We start from the raw sequence: 21604 nt of genomic DNA on the forward strand, positions 1-21604 counted from the left end.
TCTTCTTAGGCTTTCTAACACACCAACGTTTTGACAGCAGCTACCCAACTTGGCTAGAAGTTTAGTTACATACATTACATATTTTTAATTACAGCTGGAGTATTAAATTTAACATTATACTGCTTTTTCCTTTTTTATGACCCTGTGGCCATTTTATTCATGTATAGAGTGGAAAGCTCTCAGCTTCCTTCCATAATATAAAGACACAAACTACACCAATATCATCAGGAGAACATGGAGTATGAAGCACAAAGCAATTGACAAGTTACAGAAAGATAAATTCACGGCCACTTGTTTCTTCTGGCAATGACTTAAAGGCACAGCTTAGGTATTTGATAAAGCAAGTATGCAATTCAATTTTCACCCAAGTCTCCCAGAAAAAAGAGTTATCCCAACACTGTGAAGGGCCTCAAAGGAACCCACCACAAGTTTTCACCTTCCAGTGCAAGCTGGTCCAAAATCAGTGAATCTGCTTAAGCAGCTTCAGACTCAAAACCTGAGACCACACCAAAAACACCAGTGATCCTTGAGCAAATGTCATGCAGCTGCCCTGACTGATGCTCTATTCAGTCTCTCAGTGAAATCAAATACTAACCCCGCTTCTCCCAACAGCACATCAATTAATCTCCAAGCTGTTTATAAAGGGTTGCATTACACAGACTTCTCAATTTGGTTGTGCTGATTTTAGGGAGCCTTGCTCCACTGCTCCCAAATCACACACACCTAGACAATCTCGTGTTACCACTCAGGAGACAGATCCATCTTTACTTTCACAAGCACAGACGTTACTGATTTAGGGTACGCACACACGCACGCTAGCCTGCTAGGAAACAGCAAAGCCATTAAAATCATTGCTCAACTTGAGATTGATGACAGTGAACAGCAGCAGTTCAGCAAACGGGAGCTTGAGGAGTTTACTTTAATCGTAAGCTGGGAAATAGTAGGCAGGAATTCCTTGCTGTTCAACAGAGACAACCAGAGCCCGCTCGTGCACTGCAGAAGGGGGACAGGCAGCCAGCGGCACCTGCATCAACAGACACCAGAACAAACGGCCCCACCTCCAACACCGAGGCAACACCTCCAACACCAACAACAGGCACAGAGAACACAGTGTAGTTGTATGTCTACTAAGTGCTTCATGGATAGAAGGACGATTGGGAAGTGAATACAACACCACTTTACTGTAAACAAAATATGCCTTTTTAAGACATACATTTCTTACAAAACATGCAAGGAAGTGTTTGAATCCAGCTCAGCACACAAACACTCAAGTCCCTCAGAGGCAGATTTAAAAGCCCGATTCAGCTGCAGCTACATCATCAGAGACTAAGCTTCCTTGAAGGTGCTAACATTTAAGGATCAAAATAGAGTATGAATATCTGCCTTCGTTTGACTGAAGATTAGCTGAATAACCCTGGCAACACCCTAAAGGACCTTATAGATGGAAGATGACAAGATTACCAATAATTTGCCTTTCGCTCTACTTTTAGAGTGGAATGGAACACATCATCTTACACTGCACTCCAAACCAGAAGGCCAATTCCCTGTCCTCCTCCAAAATTTTCTCCAAACCAGCAAACCAAACATATCCACAACTGCCACAGCAGTTTTCAGGCCCATGAGAAAGCTTCCTCACATTACAGGAGAGACCTAACAGCAAACCACCTAAATCTCGACACTCATTTGTTCTGTGGCCAYGTGTCTAGCTCTGTTGACTTGTACTTCAAACAGCAATTGTATTTTAAAAGAAAATCACTCACTTGAACACTTGTACTTCATTTCCCACATGAAACCAGAGAGCTTTCCATGTACTTTTGAATTTCTGTCAATGTGCACAAAATCAAGAGAAAAAGCACACAGCATAATCAGTCAGACCAGCTACTAAGAAAAAAACAGTAGCCACATCAAGATCATTTCACTTTGATTAAGAGTGCTATCTAACAGGTTTATTAAAAGTTTTAATAAACATAGTAAACTATAGCTCCAGACTTGATCTTTCTTGGAAGACACACTACATTAGAAGAAGCCATAGCAGAGACTGCCTCGTCACAATAAGTACAAATACTTGCTGTATGGATGGAGAAATAAAAGGACAAATCTAGTTGTCTAAAAGACAATTCACTGTACACATTTTATTTACAGTTTTGTACACTGTCTTAATATGAATGGGACCGCTTTTCTACTTGAGCCATTTTAACCAAAGCAAAATAACCTAAGGAATACAAAGTGTTAAAATACAGCATAAGATACAAAAACAGACATACTATTTCTAGTAAGGAATGTAAATTATGGTGTTACATTTAAAAAAAATCCACAATTATGTTTAGGAAATCACACAAACAGATCACTGATTTGACTGAAATGCATAAATTTGTAGCAAAGCTTTGATGTTACAAAAAAACAAAAAAATTACCAAAGAATGCACAAAATTAATGTTTATTCCACCTTTGTCATATTCCCAGATTCTTCACCAATGTTACATGAGCAAAAACAACTGAAATCAAAATATCACTAATGTTATCAAATAGGGAAAACAAATAAATTAATCTAGCAGCCATCAGCATAAGGTTACAGCAAAGATGATGCTGTATAAAAAAATTGCTAGAAAACTGTATGCACCATACTCTTTCCAAACCGGCAAAATGTTACTGCATACAATGCAAATGTAAAACAGAGTAATTTCCTGCAGGTACAGAAATGCAACTTCTTTTCTGAATACTGTGGATAAACAACTGCTTTTTTTGGGTTTTTTTTTCTTGTAATAGTAACGTTTCTACCAAGCTATTACAGAGTGGGCCAGGGAAAACCTTTAATGGATTTGGGGGAAAAGGGGAGGTGAAGTGTACTGGAATTGATTGGTAACGGTTACTTCAGCCAAAATAGAGGGGGGGGGGAAAAAAAAAAAAAAAATCGAACACAGAAGTACAAGACAAAGGCAAATGAGACTTCTCACACATYTTAGCAACATTTAGATGGAAATCAAATTTAAATGTAGTCCACTCTGCTTTTGAAGAGGCTTTGGTTCAGCTCCCAAATCTCGATTGCTTGACGCAGTCTCCTATGAAAGAATACTCAGAAGGTGTCTTCTTAAACAACAAACCTATTTTTAGTGGTGGAGCCGCTCTTAGTAGCTGTGTCTGCATGGGACTGATAACCAATCACTATCTTTGGAGGAAGTCCTAATCTTTCCTTGTATACTCTCCTGGGGGAAAAAAAAATACAACAGGTTAAGCAAAGCTCTTAGGAAAGGATTATAGCAGCACTATCTACTTTTAGATCTGATAGTGTCTAAAGAAAGACTAGTTACCCATTTAGGAACAGCTTCACAGGTATGAACACAAGGCATCACATAGGATTTTTCTAGTTTCTCGTATCAATTTTCAGTACACACCGCTGCATGAAAAGCAACTTAACATAAAACAAGACAAGGTCTTGCCTCAAAATAGTTACTAGGCCTGCATAAACGTAGAACATTTAATTCACGGGGATTTTACAATATCAGCAAGTTGTATTCTCACATATAGCAACAGCACAGCAATAAGGAAACACTGTCCCACCTTTTCAGCAGCATTGAGACAGTAATCTGAACCAAATAAAAAGCAATTCCCTAGAACACAGCCAGTTTCATTACCCCACAAGCTCTAGTCGCTCACACTAGCTGCCTTTTCTTTAATTACATACAGAAAGCACTTTTGTCAACACTTTAGCAATGTCAGACCCCACTGAACTCACTGCGGTCACCAGCAGCTACTCCACAAGAGCTTTCAGGAATAAAACAGCTTTGATCTTGGGATGCAAGGGGAAGCAGCAGGAGCTCTTCCTTGCCCAGAGATACACACTGCACATTCTTAGTACAGGACATATACCTTAGAGGCAAAGTTCCAATGTCTGTAGGTTTCAAGTTCTAAGCCATTGGACAAACTCTCTCAAATGCAGCATTAACAATGCCATTCAAAATGCACTCAGTCTCCTAAGTTTGACAGTTAGTCTGTATCTGCAAAGGGTATATAATAGTGCAGCATGCCTGGTTCTGACCTTCTGTTTTCTGACCTCCCTAGTCAGAAAAATATTATATGGGAATTAAATCCCTACCTTAAGTAAGGCAGCCCCCAACGGATCCACAATGACCTAGCTGACAAGCGTGTCACAGAGGTATCCGTAAACACAGAGCACTGGCCAACTACCACACCTGGCAGTTAAAAGGTATGGCCTGAAACAAGATTTGCTCAGCTGGGAAGCCAACCTATGCAAACCACCAAAAATATTCAAGAGGCCTTCAGGGACTGTAGAGTAACTTCAGAGTATCAGTACTACAGCGTGAAGAGTCTTCAGGCTTTAGCAATGCTTACTACCTAGCAAATGTGAGTATTATCTTGAATTTGTGCTAGGGAAAATGCATAAGTTGAGAAGAGATGATTGTTTTCTCTTGGCAGAGTAAAGGCTAAAGCGCTATTGCTCATGTTAAATCCATGAAACAGCCTAATTATTTGGTTTGTATTTAAGCAGAGACAAGAGTGTACGAAAACATCTGCAAGTTTTAGAACAGATCACTATCCAGCTTACCTTCAAGTACAAAGACACTCTAGTGGACTTAATTTACAGTACCCTCCCTCCCTTACCTCTATGCACCACCACTTCCTTAGAAAAAGCTAAACAGTGCCTTACTGGCACCAAAAACCACCACACACTGACAAGCTGTAATAGGATCTACGTTACTTGGAGGCCACTTACAATGCCTCGTTCCGAAATGAAAAGCTTTTGCCAAGACTTGAATTCCATTTTTCATTCTTCCCAAACTACAGATTAGTGCACAGAAGTTATGTTACTAACATACAAAAACTACATACAAAAACGCGAACTATTGTGTACAGAATTGCTTGAACTTTGGATACAGCTCTGTATTCCTCTGTCTGCTTTTATGAAAGAGCATTTCCTTGTACTCAAAATTCACTTCAAATACTCAGCATGGAGTCTCATATCAGGTAAACAGGCTGTCTTTAAATGCATTTAATTTCACATATGTATGAGAGAGACGGATTGCGCTACTTACCCTATATGCGTAACAGCATCCCTGTTTTCACATTCAGTTGTCCATATTGCTATTTTATCACCCTTAGTTCTAACATTAACAACAGCACCACATACATCATCGCTGTAGTCATCAAACGACTCCCCAATAAGGCACAGCAGCTACAAAATAAAGAGGGAGCATTAAAAGGCAGCAGTTCACAGTCAGAACCCAACTCTACACAGAAGGTTTCAGTGTCCATAAAACACTTGGAGGACTATTAAATTTTATTGCTAATAGCCACCTGCCATACAACAAGAGTCTCCTTTTTATCCAAGTATCGTTTCAACAGCCAATGTTATGAGCAAATGTAAACTCAGTTGTAATAGATTTTCCTACGATTTCTTTTGAGTTTTTCAGTTTTTCCTCCTTCTGTCCTGGCAGCTGCAACCTTTAAGTGATACAGTTGGTCATTTACGCAGTGTCTCCCCCACCATAAAATCTAAAAACATGTAAAAATAATATTTAATGATTTTATCCTAAAATAAACTTACAAGCCTTAAAATATACATAGAAGAAGGCTCAAGTTTTAAGTGTTTACATTCTTTAGCTTGGAAGAACTTATTAAGAGCTACTGGTACAATGAGCCAGCTACCTAAGTTCTGACCTGAGTTCTAAGTATAACAACTCAGAAATAAATTAGGTTGTCAGTTAAATTGAAAGTGCTATTTAATGAAATGATATTTCTTGGCAAAACACTTAGGAAGCTTCAGAGTTTCCACAGACTGTAAAGTAGAAATCGGTCATCAAGAATAGTGCTGCAAGTCCAGAACGACTATAATATGAGATTTCTCCCACTGGATCTCTAACAGTAAAAGTTTTAAATGGCATTGGTGCTATACCTCAGGAATTGCAGATTAAGTTAGGTCACATCACGAAGGGAGTGCTTAAAACCTCTGCTTTTAAATTTGTATATAAATAATTTAAATACTTAAAATTGAGAATTTCTGATAGAAAAGAAATTCATCTTTTCCCTTCTGTACTAAAGTGAATACTTCAAAGTGCAGGAAGACTATAAAAACGGAAGCCTGTTTACTTCATTTGCATTGTGCATGTTAGACATGCTGTCGATAGATTAATTTTTTTCCAGAATTGCTTTTGCTATTTAGAAATTCAAGACTATCTTGCAACATTTAGAACAAAGCAGGTCTTTCAGCATCACTGACAGCTGCAAGGGCCGACTCCACCAAGGAAGTACCAAACGGACAAAGGGTGCTACTTAATAAAGTATGTCTAATTATACTTGGTTTAAATGTTACACCCAAATGCAGAATGCACATATTAGCTGAGTAATGAAAACCAGAGAAGTTTAAGCTCAAGCCACATACAAACATTTACAACATCCTTGGTCAAGATCCTTAGAACAGATATTGTCAGCGTGCACTATCATGCCCAATGGGCACTGCAGGCAAGTACATCCTTAATGATCTCTGTATAACAAGAGAGTCACTCAAATGAAACTTGCACTTCAAAATGGTAAAGGTTGAGTTATAATAAAATTATGTTCCACAGGAGAGTGCGCATGGAAGATGCTTTTGATTTTCGTAAGAAAAAAGCTGATTATAAAGAACTGCTGGTATGAAAAGCAATAAGGCTGCTCCAGTGCATGTATCATACTGGTCTTTGGGCTCTCTGTCATTACTTGCTACTGATGAAGAGTTAAGACTTCCAGCCTTAAGTCTATGTACATGCTTTTCAAACCATGCAAAACAGCCCAGAAAGTTGAAAGGCCTCACACAGGCATTTAAATGAGGAGACCAAATCAACAGAGCACGTGGTCCACTTACTCATGTGCAACCACATCACCTGGCAGGATAACACCCATCACCCTTTCTTATAATTACATCCTAAAAACACCCTGGTAAGTGCTGTGGTATTTTGGTCACCTCTGCTTTGATACCTGAGAGTCATTTTTCCCCTCTCTAAGGGGTAGAATATTTCTTGTTTCTTGAAATGGGATGGGGAAAAAAGCAACATCAGAGATTCGGTGAGATTGTTTTGCCTGGGACTGGCTGTAACCCAGACCCCCGTAACTCACATCATCATAGCAACTTTAGGCTGTCTTGAGTTGGCTTCTGGACACCACAATCCTATCTTTTCCCAGCACATTTAGTGCAATCCATATAATCTCTAGAAGCATATCTATGACTAAAGAAACATATTCTAAAAGATAACAGCAAAGAGCTAAGTAAGAATTTCCACAGTGAACAAAATACTGCATTATTACTCTACTCGAGTAGAACTATTATTTTAAGTATTATTTTCTGGTAGTTCTACAGTTATGTCCAGCATGCTGCACAGCAAAGGTTAATCTGCCCTGTAGAATTATCCTTATTTCTGTCCTTTATAAGAAAGCATTCAATGACATACAGCTAATTTTACAGTAAATGTCACTACCTAAAAGTTTCAAATACAGTCTGACAGTCAGAATACACAGAACAGCTGATGTTACCATCAGTCCAGTTTATAGCACACAAGAACACTAAACCAATTTTAACATTAAATATAAATTAAATTCTTAARTTGCAACATTAAGCTGATAGTGCTTACTGTCTCTAGCCAGAAGCGATCAAGGTCACTTCTTCTCTGCTGCTTATTTAGTGTAATTAGCCACCGTCCTCCTCGCTTATTTTTCTCATCTTCCCACATGGGTTCAATACCATCCTACAAAGCACAGGAAAAAATAAATCACTTCATTTTAAGGGATAGTCAAAAGACAAGTTAAATCTGAGACAGTTACTTAAGAAAAAAATAGTTTGAGATACATACCTGCTCAGGAACAGTCTCATGCCAATATCAAGATTAGCAAAACTGGTTTAAATAGTGCATCTTTTCTAATGAGCTTTTATTTCTAGAAAGAACTAGAACACTAGCAGGAGTTTTGACTACATAATATTCTGTTAAAAACAAAACAAAACAAAAAAACACTGCGAGAAGAGGCCAAGTCAAACATTCATTGAAAATCCAATGGGTACAAATTGAAACACAGGAAGTTTCATCTCCATATCATTTGAAACATAGGAAGTTTCATCTCCATATGAAGAACTTTTAGAGTGACAGAGCCCTGGAACAAGCTGCCCAGAGCACTGTGGAGTCTCTTTCTTTGGAGATCTTCAAAACTTGGCAGAATGGAATCCTGCGTCACATGCTCTAGGTGTCCCTGCATGTGCAGGGAGGTTGGACTAGATGATCTCTAGAGGTCCTTTCCAACTACAACCATTCTGTGATTTTGTGATCCACTTTGTACTCTATGAAACTAGATAAAATCAGTTACATTCCTGAGACCTTGTTCTAACTTCCGGCCTTGGGACAGTTTTGGCCAAGCGCTTCACTTGCATGTGGAACAGGAATGCTCCCCTTGAGAAGGGCAACCTCATCAAAATGCACATCCTGGAATTCTGTCTCAACGGCCTCCCACAAGAGCACAGTGAGAATAAATTTTTTTTTTTTTTTGGTTAACTACCAGAATCAGGCCCTCTCCAAATAAACAACAAACAAACAAAACAGAAAAAAACCCAAAACTTCACAAAGGCCACTTACAAACACATCACATTCTGATTTGTGTCTCAGCTGTCTTGCATTTAATGGCTGTAGACATGCTCAGTCAGCAGACAGCTGTGACTCTACCAGTTACGCTGCACTTCATAAAATAACAATTTAAAAAAGGCAGGTTAACCACCTAAACAGAATAAACCTGCAGAGAAATGTCTTCATGGTAGTTTCTCTGCTCTACAGAACTTCAGGCAAAACCTGATGAAGTGCTCAGTAACATGGAGGACAGAGGTGGTGTCAGTTCACTTTCTCAAATGTACAGTCCTCACAGGCAGCTGCGCAGCTCAAACTACATCACCTTGAGAGGAACTCTTAGGAGGTCAAGACTGAAGGACAACAGCTACAGATCTCAAAGCCTGCAGCAGCTGCCTCTACTGCTGTACCTGCTGCATGCATTTAAACCATTCAGTTCTGGCTGATAGACAATAAATCAATGGCAGAAAACATGCAAGTAACTCACAGAGGAATTTGGAATTCAGACAAAAGCATTTCAAAATAAACATTTAAAAACAACCCTGATCAACATATATATCTTAACAACTGGAAGTCCCACAGCTACRTAAGGTTTCACTATTGTTAACTCCTCAGGCACCCAAAATATTGTTACCTTCCCAAGGCCAAGCATCACCGAGCCTCCTCATTGCCTAGAGCTCCTGGGGTTTACAAACTGTGCACAGAGCCTGCTAAGGAATCCCAGTTGCTGGCTATGTTTGAGAAGCAAAGGAGGAAGCAGGCACTGGTATTTAAAGGGATAACCCAAGCATGTGAATCCAAACCACCTGTGTGGTAGAAGCACTTGGTAGAGGTCAGGATTTAACCTAGGGCTCTAGATAGGCTCTCCACTGCAGACAAGAGGCAGGATTTCACATAAAGTTTCTCCTTAACTCTTCCTATTAGCTGGTTTGAATGCTAAACTACATACCTTGGCAGGTTTCAAGTGTCAGTCCTGGGTACAGTTTCCTATTTCATACATAAGGAACCAGGACACTTATCTGAGGGTGCAGAAATCACAGGGGTTTTGTGCACCCTGTTTAGTATTCTTCCTAAAGTACAGGACTGCAGCCCCTTGAAGCCTCCCAGCGACCTTATAAGACATTATAACTCCTTTGATGTCACACCAAATGACAGCACTGGAAAAATCTTCCCTCTTATAAAACCACACACGAGATTCGAGGTATATTTGCACAAACATCCCAGAGCTAGAAGGAAGATAAACATAGCATCAGGTAAAAAAACCTTTACAGATAGCACGTTTTAAAGTAGTACTTGTATTTTCAGAACTAGTAATCAGACTGATTTTGAGGGATTCTGCTTGAGACTTTCTAAAAAATTAACTTTCAGAAATTTACAACTGTGTTCCCAAATACACAAAGCAAAATATCTGGATAGCATCTTGCTTTGCCAGGAAGCCATCCATCAACACCCCAAACTCCATTACAAAAAGGTTAGGAAGCATACCTTAAAGAGCGAGTAGTCACAACCAGGCATTAAATTACTAGAGAGCTGGATATGGTTGTATAAACTATTGGAGGAAAAAAGGAGGATTAAAACTAAGCATTATCTTAAATCTTTAAGAACTTTGTATGTTAAGATATATAACTAAATAAAAAAAAATCATCAGCATTAAAGATTTTTAAAAGCAATCTTATTAACTATTAACTTTACAACAGTACAAAGCATTACTTTAATCTCTTAAGTTTAAAGCAGAACAGAAAATAGCTTATGAATACAGGCTGCATTCCTGTATTACTGCATATTCCAGAAATCTTGTTACTTTTAAAACTTATTTTGAATAAAAATAACTGAACACACACTTGAAAACTTTCAGGGCAGCRAATAAAGCTGTGGATGTGCACATTTGTATATGCATATGTATACATACACACAGAGAATAAGGATATTTCTAAGGCTATTCTTTCTGCAAAGAAAATTTAAGAGGACTGATTTAACTTGATAATTGAATAAAATATGCAAAGATTGAATGCCATATACCTTCCTCTTTAAAACTGAAATATGGATTCAAAAGACAAGAACAAAACAGAGAACAAAATGTAAAATATACGCTCTATTCAAAACTAAACTCACTACTAGGAAATTAAGAGAAAAGAAAAAGTCAAAGGAGTAGTATCCTCCTGTGGTATAGTCCAAGTAGGACTAGTTCCAACAACTGGAAATCAGGCACAGAAATTAGAAAGTAAATTAGAGATTTTCCACTTCACTCACTCCTTTAAGTTCACCTTATATTTCGGTAGTTCCTCCTTTAAACATATCTATATCCCACTCTGACCATGACAGATGGCACAACTTCTCAATTGTGATTTATTTCATACCTTGACTGGAGACATCGAGGTTAAGCACTTTTAACCATCCAGTCAGCTCCTGGTTATATGAGCTCAAGACTTACCCATAACTAACTCTCTCTATAAGTTTAAAAAAAATGTCCTCTCCCCCCAGATACCTCCAGGCTGCAAAGTACTGTTCTTTGTCACCTCTATAGCAGGGATATAGAAGCTGGTTACAAGAACAGAACACTATTACTCTCCAATGACTGCACAGATAAAACACTTGTCCAACACCTCTGGCAGCTATTTCTTCATTTTTGGTATTAATAAGGCTGATGGGCCTTATTTTCCCAACAAATGGGCATGCATTTGAATGCAACTTAAGTATATCTTTGGATGGCACAGGTCTTTTTTCTAAAGCTTTGTTCTTGCTGTTTGAGCCCATTCTCATAGCTTTCGCAGACCTTCAACTCTGCATGAAAGCAATTTCTTCTTTCACCTCTAATAAAGTTCTTTCAATGATGTTTTTTTCTTGCCGATCCTAACTGAGCCAGCAGTCAGGGACAATTCAACCAAGTACAGAAATCTGAAGGCCAAGATGTGCCTATCGATTCCTCTGAACATTTTACAAATTCACATTAGTATCAGATAGCTACTGCAAGAATACAACTTTCTATATCTTCTATGTTTTGTATGTACAATTATACACAATGCCCACAGCAAAATGTGCTTTAAACTGTAAAACACTCATGATTAATTTGAAGGCTGTGTAACTGGCAAAGATATCCACTAGGATTATTATGCAGATTAGAAAAATTTACTTACGCCCAGAAATCTTCAACAGTATCAAACTTTGAGATCAGACGAAGATTTGCTTGCCAAGTTTTGCTCTTGTCATTTTTAAAAAACCAGAGTGCCCATCTAAAGAAAACAAGATAGATGAGTATATGAAAATTACATTAAAAATAAGCTGTTATCAGAAATTACTATACCCAAACTAAACGTGAACTCAATAGAGTAGCATAGCAGACTACTTGCAAGAGGCGACACGATTCAGATCTCCAAACCAATTCTCAAATCAACTGTATTTTTGTTCCAGTTAAAAGAATTGTGGGAAACTTGACCAACCCATTCAGATAAGTATCTTAAATACTTCTGAAAGAGCAATTCCAATGCTCTAAACCCCTAGGCCTCATACATTTCTACTTGTTGTCACTTGTMAGATGCTATCTTCTATCTTGAATCCCAAATAATGGTTATAGTCTATAATAGTGAAAGCTATTCAAATTGAGAGCTCTCTTTCCAGTAAGTTCTTTATAAAGGTTAGGAAAGCTAATTACCTCATATAAGTCCAAAACCTATAAATACCATGAAGCTTTCCTAAATATTCACGTAGCAGAAGGTCGTAGTTTAAAAGAGGAAGTTGCTTTAACCTTACAAATAACAACACTTATACAATTTCCAATTTCTAACCTCTATTTTCTGGTCTGTATGCATGAAGGTCAGACTAAAAGTTTTTCACTCCATGCTCAACACTATTCTCCACTAAACACAAGTATCGGAACACTACCATAAACCAAACCATCACACATACTTGGAATGAACAGGGGAGATACTCTTTGTTGGTCTAAAGAACGTGACTTAAAATGCTGGAAAGAGATATCTGATAAAGCATTTACCATATAAAGTCATATTTCATTTTGACAGTTTCAGCTTTGCCATAAATTAGACCTTGTTTTTTTCTTCTCTCATAGGAGAGTACTTAAGAAGTTGCCAAGCATCAGTCTATTATTTTGAGTCCTTTTATGACTTGAGTATTTTCAACCTGACCATTCCAGTGCTTTTCAGCTTACTGGCTCTTGGAGAAGGCAATTTTCTATCTGTCCCATTTGAAGCACCTGCATTTTAACAGTGGATTATGTGTCCCTTTAAAGGGATTCAACTTGGAACCTTAAAAATCTTTATGGCAGAAGGTCAAATCAAGGTTTTCAAGTACAAAGCTTCTTGCTAAAACTCTTGGTAAGAAAGCTTGGTTTTTCTGTAGTTTTTCATAACAATTTTTGCTCCATGTTTCAGGCAAAAGCAAAATTATGTGTCTCATTAATGATACAAATATGCATTTTAGGGAGTTTATTCTGCTGCACTTCCTAAAGGTAATGACAACTATTACTGTATGCACCCACATCTAACACCTTAGCTGATGGATATGGATTCTTGCATAGCAGTTTCAAAACCAAAGTTAAGACTAGTTTGACCAGAACTAAGAACAGGGGTCTTTTACCTCTGACACTTTAACAGGCAGAATGAGGTGTTTTTTTCAAGTTCTGCTTGGCAGCAGCCTTACCACAGGTATCAATTCTTCTCAAGTAATCAGGCACCATAAGCTCTACTTTCCATTATCTGGCTGCAGAATTGCCTCATGAACATTTGCAAGACATTTCAATTTCTATAACAATAATATTTGAACAGGCTTTAAATTACAACATGAACAAATTCTATTTTCTTTCTAACTTTATTCATGGTAAAAATCTCAAATCCACCATTGAAACACCACAAAAATGCTGCAAAAAAGGGTATGCAAGGTATGCACAAAACAAAAAGCTTTTAAAGCCACAGGCAAACTTGATTCTTTCACAAAATTACCATTACCCTTCCAAACTATTCACCTGTTTTGTAGTGGATGCTTAATATACTGTTCAGGGCTGGCAACCTCCTGACTAGGTGCTGTAGGTGCTGGCTCGGTTTTCTCCTCTTCTGAAGGCTGAGGATTGGGAGTGGTTTCCTGTTTGGAAAAAAAAAAAAAGTTAATAATTCATTCCTTTTCCATTTCATTAAAGCAATTTATTTTTTGAAGCAACTTTAACAAGGTTGAAACTAAGAGCTCCTCTAATTCGTTCTGGTTAGTCACCTCACAGAAGCACAGTATTTGCATCACTTTATTCATCAGCATCCTAACAGGCCTTTGATGCTAACTGCAGAAATTCATATTCTGCTGCTCATCCATTAACTTCCCGTGCCACTGCTTCCTGCATGGTTTGCCTAACATCTTGTTTTAAAACACAGCTCTGAGAAGTGTTTTAGGAATACAGAAGACACTTGTTTAGAATATGCATCCCTATAAATTAATTCCCCAGTAATAATTTCAGACGAAAGAWAAGAATTACTTTCTGTCCCATTTCAGACAAAGTATAACTCAAAACAAATATACAAACCACATTTATTCAGAAGATTAATATGTCTACAAACCCTAAACAGGACTACAACCCTCAGCTTTAGAATCTAAGTGTTACTGTCAGCTTAAAAAAGAAAAAGCACAAATACTTCAAATTAAGCTTTCATTAGACATATAATTTATCTTAGATTAAGCTGATTCTAAATGTCCTTTTCAGAATGCTAAAGAAAGTGCTGGAGACATCAAATATCCTAGCACCAAGTGACATAATATATTCTCATCGCATGTGAACCCCCCAAGCTTGTGATTCAGTTTCAAAAGCCACTGTGTCAGGTTTGAAATTCTAATGCCATTCCTTCAAACTAGAGAACACAATGCTTTATTGTGAAGCCAAATGTTCCCTCCAGTTACCACCATCTCCCCTAATTTGCAGTCCTTGCTAGAACATTGCAGAGATGAGGAATGAAGACTATAGCTCATTTCCCACTGTTAACATATAGAAAAAGGCATCTTTCTGTGTGCAGCTTACTCTGCACAAAAACAGCACTTCAGTAACACAAACATGTTCTAACTACACCAGACATAAAAACTCTAGACATCCCTAAATGCGGCAATACAAAAATAGTACTCAAGGCTGAGCTTAGATCTTGTGGTCTTAATAAAGCAATGTAAAAGTGGACTAAATTATGCTAAGACATGCAACTAATGGAACAATTTCCTCAAATCTCCTAAGTTTTTCAGGTTAGCACCATCTAAGCTGCTGAAGAGTGAAATAGATCTGCAGTGATAAGAGAAACTTCTTTGCCTTCACAATGCCAGCTAGCCATTATAAAAGAAAAATCCCTATTGAAAATCCAGATGATACGACTCAACGGGGTTTTCCTTTTATAATCAACATATTTAATTGTATTAAATGAAATGTAATTGTATTACATTTAGTTGTATTGTGTTTTACTCAAAAGAAACGATATCATTAAGCTCAAAAATAATCAAGTATCCCCTAGCAAAGTTCGAAAGCTCAAAATACTACATAAATCAATTTGAAAAGTGCTTTCACATGCTCCTCTGTTCACAGGGAGAAGACTGAAACACAAAGGCTCAACAAAAGCTCTGACAATTAGGATACTCTTTTGATTTATAGCTCAAGGGGCAGGTAGTGTTGCACGATTAGGCTTTTCACACAACAGCCGCACAATTTCCTACCTCTGTTTTTCTTACTAAAAGTCAACAAATTCTGAAACTGAACACTTTCTGAAGTGTTCAGTTAGACACATCACTGACAAATTCACAGTACTAGGCAGTGTTTTAAAGACTCTGTCAAATCTTGGTCAGTGCAACATACACCAAAAAAATCCACAGTTCTGGAAAAAAACAAGCGGAATACCCATAAATGCTTCAACTTTGATCTCAAGCAAAATCCCTAGTACACTTAAAAGAATCCCACAGAAACTAAGACAGTCTTTTCAAACATACCAAACAAACATTTTCACATTTCCTTCTCAAACAAAACAGTATTCTGCATTACATGACAGCATGGCCGCAAAGTTCACACAACGACAACTCAAGGACTTCTTGAAATAAGACAAGCCAGTTTTACTTACAAATACAAAAAGCAGAAAGATGTAGCCAATATTTCGGGGGGGGGGGGCGGGAGAGAAGAAGAAAAAAAAAATCACACACTAGATGATGTGCTGTCTGCTTTTGTTCACAATACTCTACACTATTTTGCAAATATAGTTGGAAATGGCAATAGATTTCCTAAGACTATTACTCTAAGATCTATGACATCAAATAGACTCTTGATAAATGCACAGTCCTGAGCTACAGAGCATTTCATTCACACCTGGCTCAGCAAATAGCCTTCCATATGCAAAGAGATAATCCTAAAGTCTTCCTGATTACACACACTCAGTCTAGATTGTCACGGTACTTCTGAAAGGAACAGTGCAAAGCTACCCAGCAAATGCAAAGCTAACAAATAAATGCAATTTCACAAATCTTTAATGCAGACAACATTGGAAAGGACTAAGGTAGCACCTACACAGAAAATCTTAAAAAAAAGCAAGCAATGAGCTTCAGTATCTGCCCAGCGTACCAATAATTWCCATTCACAAGGTAACTTATTGATATTCAAAGACTCTACCCTGGGCAAACAGAAGAGATTTGACTCTGCACAAATGTTTTAGTTGAGCCACTACRGTAACAAGCAGCTTACGATATTCTTAAACAGCAGTAACAAAACTCAGCTTAGCCACTATTTCAAGYGGTTATCATAGCCACCTCACTTGCAACGTCTAGTTAACTATCATCTTGACACAGGATAAAGTGAATCTCCTCAAAAGTAGCATAAGATTTTTCACCACAAGGCTGACCATCAAGGATAAGCTCAGCTGTGCAAGCTATAACAAATCTGGAAAAAAAGCGTGAAGTTGGAAACAGATCTTTCTACCATAAAGTCATTTTCTAGTTGTTCACGGATACAGGCTTGATAAAGTCAGTTCACTACCTTTTATCTTCCACTGCCATCCTGGGAAAGAGAAATAAGGACAAGCACTTGTAAGGAAAGATCATTTTCTTTTTAGCTGGTTAATCATACAGCCTCCCATTTCTTTCTCTCTCATACTCTTCTCCCTACTCTAAACACCAAGCCCAGGTATTTACATAGTGAAGCACTCCTCACCATTAGTCTAACACCAGGTGTTACTAACCAGATGTTCACTAACTGGCATTCAAAGTTCATTACTGGTCTCCAACTACTGGAATCATTCAACAAACTACAAGAATGCAAAAATAAGGTCATAAATTATTCTGTAAATATTGTATCACTTATTGTTATATTACACATTTTTCCAATTCAGACATTGAAATCTGCCAAATTTCACTACACTAAATTATTATGGACTGTGAGATTTTAAAGGATCTCACAACCCTTTAGTGCAAATATTAACATATTCTTTAACCTAAAATTGGCTTTCAGCCTACTATTAAACCAAGTCATCACTACACTTGCTGCTTTTTAAATAGATAGAAAAAAATAAGGTAGCACGACCAGCTAAACTGGAAGGTTTCATATGCCAGTCCTTCTGTTCATAGAGCATGTAATTAAGAGCGACATTTATTCACTACCCACATACTTTTTGATGTAGGAATCAACCTGCAGAAGTCTAGGAAACATTTGCCTACTCAGCATTTGACAACTGTGCCTATCTGCACGTTACCCGTTTCTGACACTTGAGGATTTAATTGGCACCATTACTCTTTCTCCACAGCGCAYCATGACCAACGTATCAAAGCAAGGTGCATGTCACTGAGACAGGAAATAAACAGCACCTCCAGTCAAAACTGCTTCATCAGGTTTGACACTTTGGGAGTGCAGCTCGCTTGACTGGGTTCCTCCAAGTGCTTTCAGGTGCTGCCCATACCACATGCACGTCACCTAATAGCCCATGGGAGACGGCTACCAAAGTGACAGGTTCCAAAAGCACGCAACACATCACGATGATGCATGCTGTGCTAAAATGTAGGGACCCCACTGCTAGATGAAGCTTCCAAAGTTTTCTTGAACTAAGCCAAAATAAGGTGGATCTGACAGCTTTACCTTCTTCTTTAGTGTTTCCATCAGAACGAGAAAAATGCATTTTCCAGTCATCTCATGTATCACATAGAGCAAACGTAATTTATATCCTAGTGCTTGTGCTTCTTGAAGGTAATTATTGCTACATTACAACTAGAATAACAACTCATGAATTAAAAAAAAATAAAATTAAAAAAAAAGATCAAGATCTCTGTATAAATAAAACACTCCAGACAAAGAAAAAAATGGGAGGTGGGAGGAAGGACTTAAATACACCCACATGCACATGTTGCATGCTATATTAAACTGAAAGCAAATGCACTATTCCTTTGGCGAGCAGGGATTCAAGAACTAATATGCCAGTCTGAGCAGTGAACAAATATACAGGGGGGAAAAAAATATAAAAAGTATGCATTTTACCCACTGGAACACAAGTACCAATAGTCACCTGTTACAAATTATCCTCAGTTCAAATGACTTGAGGGACATAAAGCATCTGATAGTTATTTTTGCCCCCTCTTCCCTACAGCTTTGACAAAACAGATATAAAACCATCTTTTAATTACTACAAGTCTGAAATACTTTGAGCCACTCTTTCAAACAAGCACAATATTTTATTTCCTCAGCTGAAAATTTAAGATATTTCCAGTCTTTAGAAATTAATTTTAAACAATGAAGACACATTCAAGCTTTCAGGCTCCAGTCACACACACAAAAAAGTACTGGACATACCAGCAGCAGAATTACTGAAAAGCAGACCACATATATAAATTATTCAGATTCACTTCACGTGAGAAAACCTGAAGAATGCCGTTTAAAAGACTATTAAACAACTGTTCTCCACATTTAGACAAAACATTACTCAGTTGTAGTTTTTCTGCCTTATGGCTGCTGTATTAAAAATCAAGGACAAGTGTAATTTTACAGCAGTTAAAAACCATTTCTACTCCTTAGGGGACTCAAATCTGTTACTAAATGAAATTCCATACATTTAGTATGTAGGAACATTTTAAAAATAACTAGGTTCCAGGATTTTTAAGAAATGAGTAATCTTAAAAAGTCTCTTTAAACTCTTAGCTTTCAAAATATAATTTTAGAAATGAAAGACAGATTTTGCCTAAGGAAGATTYATCTGAATTCACCTTTAAATACTATATCTCCCCTTATTCCTGATAGAGATTTGAGCTACAGCAGCTCACTACCAATATTAAGGCAAAAAGATTTAGTAGCAGACTTTAGTTAAGTCTGAACTTGGCCCACGCTTAATTCACATACCAAATCCTTGTTGCTAATACAGAAGAAAAATCTTTCAGCATATCTTTAATTCTAGGAGTATTTTGAAATAAACCTCTCAAACTTTTGCGGCTGTACACTAGTTTGTAGGGTTTACCAACCTTCGGAAACAATAGTTTCATTGTAAAGAAATATTATTCCTAAATATTACCAATCTGCAAAAAGGTGGATAAACAAGTGGTTCTCAAATTATACATTAGACATAAATGAAGAGTTTCACCTACATATTTTACCTTTAGAAAGCAGAGTTAAATTCTAAAGTGTATTTGTTTAAATACAACCACCAAAATGCACCATAGATGCATAAAAATTAGAGAACCACAATGCCCACTTTCCAGATAGGGATAAAGGATAAATGCTCCCATAAAATTAATTTTCATGGGCTTTCTAGTAACAGTCTTTGCTTAGATAAATTTTAAAGTCACCTTTGGTAAACTACTGTTTACTAAAGCATTACTATTAGCTTTGTTCTTGACTTTGTGGACTTTTGTACACTATTATCCGATAAGCCTCAAAGGCTCCAAAAGTGACCACACATTAATCTTGGAAATATAGAACACATTCCTGAATATTCTGGCAAATTCAGATAGAACAGCTTTATAAGCAAACCCTGTGTGGGTAGCGAAAGATAAACTGACAATTTTAAGCTTTCAGTTTTGCAAAGGTTGAAGGTTTTTCCTGCACTGGAGATGTGAATCACAGAAGAACAGGTTTATCTTTCCTTACAGCAAGCAAAGTGGCTTAGTGGCTTCCACGGTGCCCTTTAGAGCACCCCAACCTGAAGCCTCAGCATTCCTAACTAGTTCCCAGAATACCTGTCCATCCTCTCAACACTTCAAATTTTATAATATAAGTGACAACAAGAAGGTATTAGGAAGAAAGGAAAAAAAAAAAAAAGAAAAAAGAAAAAAAAAAGATTGATTTCAATAGTATCCTCATTCAGGGGAAAAAAAAAACCCCACACATTCATTAGTGCCTCGCATTGTTTCAGATACCTTTTCAGACTAGGGAAGCAACATCCTAAGTCATCTACTATYGGCCATACAGGTCCAAAAGGGGTACCTGACATTTCCCTTTTCTCTCATTCCCTCGCTTATCTCCCCCTTTAAGTATAAGAACCAATGAAGCAAGGTTACTTTTCAGTTACATAAAATACTTAATGCAAAGTAACTCTTACTGCAAGAAGTTTACTATAGAAGTAACACATCTCTTCAAACTCAGGTGCAAGTTTTGCACCAATAGAAAGGCATCCACAAACGATCAAGCAACAATCCAATCCCTAAATCCCACATACAACTAAATTAATCAACTCCAAAACATGTATTATACTTAAAACATCAACCATCTATGATTTCAGTCATCAGGTCAGATCAAATTTAAGCTTAGGTAGGAGCGTCAGCCCCCTAAAAGAATAAAGAGAAAATATATTATTTAAATGCATCTGAAAATAACGACACATAGCTGGCAGAACAGTCAACATCAGCCTTCCTTAAACTGTCTGAAGCGTTGCCTTGTCTTCTGCTTTTACTGAGTCAGAATGACTGTGTCACTCCGAGTTAAACCACATTTGGGAACTAAACCTGCTAGCAAAATTGTGTAGCAAAACAAATTGCCTATGTTGGTCTAACTTAGGCCTTAGATCTACTTCAAAAATGCAACTACACAAGTATATAAAAATAATGGAATAGCAGAGGGACAAGCTTATGCCAGCACTGTAGCCAAGCGAGGCACAGAACCAGGCCCTCAGTGTAGCTGCAATTTCCAGTGGGTATCAGCATTACAAATAATTTATCACACCTGCCAAGCCCTATGACCATCGCTAAACACCTAGGACACAACATTCTTATCTTCATAAACATAGGTTTAAGCTTAGAAATATCAGACATCAAAAGTGAAAATAAATRTTTGAGACTATGGTGAAAAAACAGGGAAAAACTGCTGCTGGAGGTGCGCCGGGTCACTGCCTAACAATCCACCTTCTTCTGCTTCTGAACCAATAGTCAAGAAATTTACATCTGCTGGTGATTTTTGGTCTTTCCTGTAAGTGAACTTTTGTTCYTGTTTGGAGAATAAAACTGTAACATCATTTGCATCCCTTAAGACCATCTCCTTGGCAAGCTACAATGTCTGTATTTAAAAACTGAGTTGATTTCTCCAGTTAAAATTATTTTCCATCTAAAGGCCAGATAGAGCCTCTCCAACGTGGAWGCTAACTATCTATTGACTGCAAGGCAGAAGCAGCCAGAAGTTACCATAAGTTTCTCCTTTTCTCCAAGCCCCAGTACAAGGTCGTCCGCTGCCCATCCTCCGTGACACACAAGTATGTGCAATTACACTGACAATTACCAGCTCACAGCCAGCTCTGCCTCAACCCTGCAGGGAAGTGCAGGTCGGGACAATAATTATGAAACACTGCACAGTTTCACAAACACGACTTAATACGCAGAGAGAGAAGGAAAACGTTTAATTAGGCATGTCACAGAAGCGACCCTATAAAAAGTTTAAAAAAAAAAAAAAGTAACACGAGTTTGATCCAGAAGGGCACCATCAGCCAAAATAAATAAATAAAAGCAGGCCAGAAGACGCGTTCCCGCTGCACATGGGAGCTCCCCAGCCACGCCGTTCGCTTTATTTCAGCGGCCACGCAGCTGGGGCGGCTCGGC

The 21604-nt window shown here is 37.8% G+C and overlaps 1 protein-coding gene across 1 annotated transcript in view; it reads right to left on the reverse strand.

Annotated features, from left to right (window-relative positions):
- Positions 1–556: 556 nt before the first annotated feature.
- Positions 557–21604, reverse strand: part of EIF4E (eukaryotic translation initiation factor 4E) — a 21761-nt gene continuing 713 nt past the window's right edge. Inside the window, exons 2-7 of the mRNA XM_026044778.1 lie at positions 13569–13684; positions 11728–11823; positions 10079–10142; positions 7619–7732; positions 5051–5190; positions 557–3202 (exon numbers count right to left, since the gene is read on the reverse strand). Coding sequence (XP_025900563.1) covers positions 3088–3202; positions 5051–5190; positions 7619–7732; positions 10079–10142; positions 11728–11823; positions 13569–13684 — 645 coding nt within the window. The 3' untranslated portion in view covers positions 557–3087. The remainder of the gene's footprint in view (positions 3203–5050; positions 5191–7618; positions 7733–10078; positions 10143–11727; positions 11824–13568; positions 13685–21604) is intronic.

The sequence above is a fragment of the Nothoprocta perdicaria genome, unplaced genomic scaffold (genome assembly GCF_003342845.1).
Source record: "Nothoprocta perdicaria isolate Ctin4 unplaced genomic scaffold, notPer1 scaffold_381, whole genome shotgun sequence".
NCBI classification, from domain to species: Eukaryota; Metazoa; Chordata; class Aves; order Tinamiformes; family Tinamidae; genus Nothoprocta; species Nothoprocta perdicaria.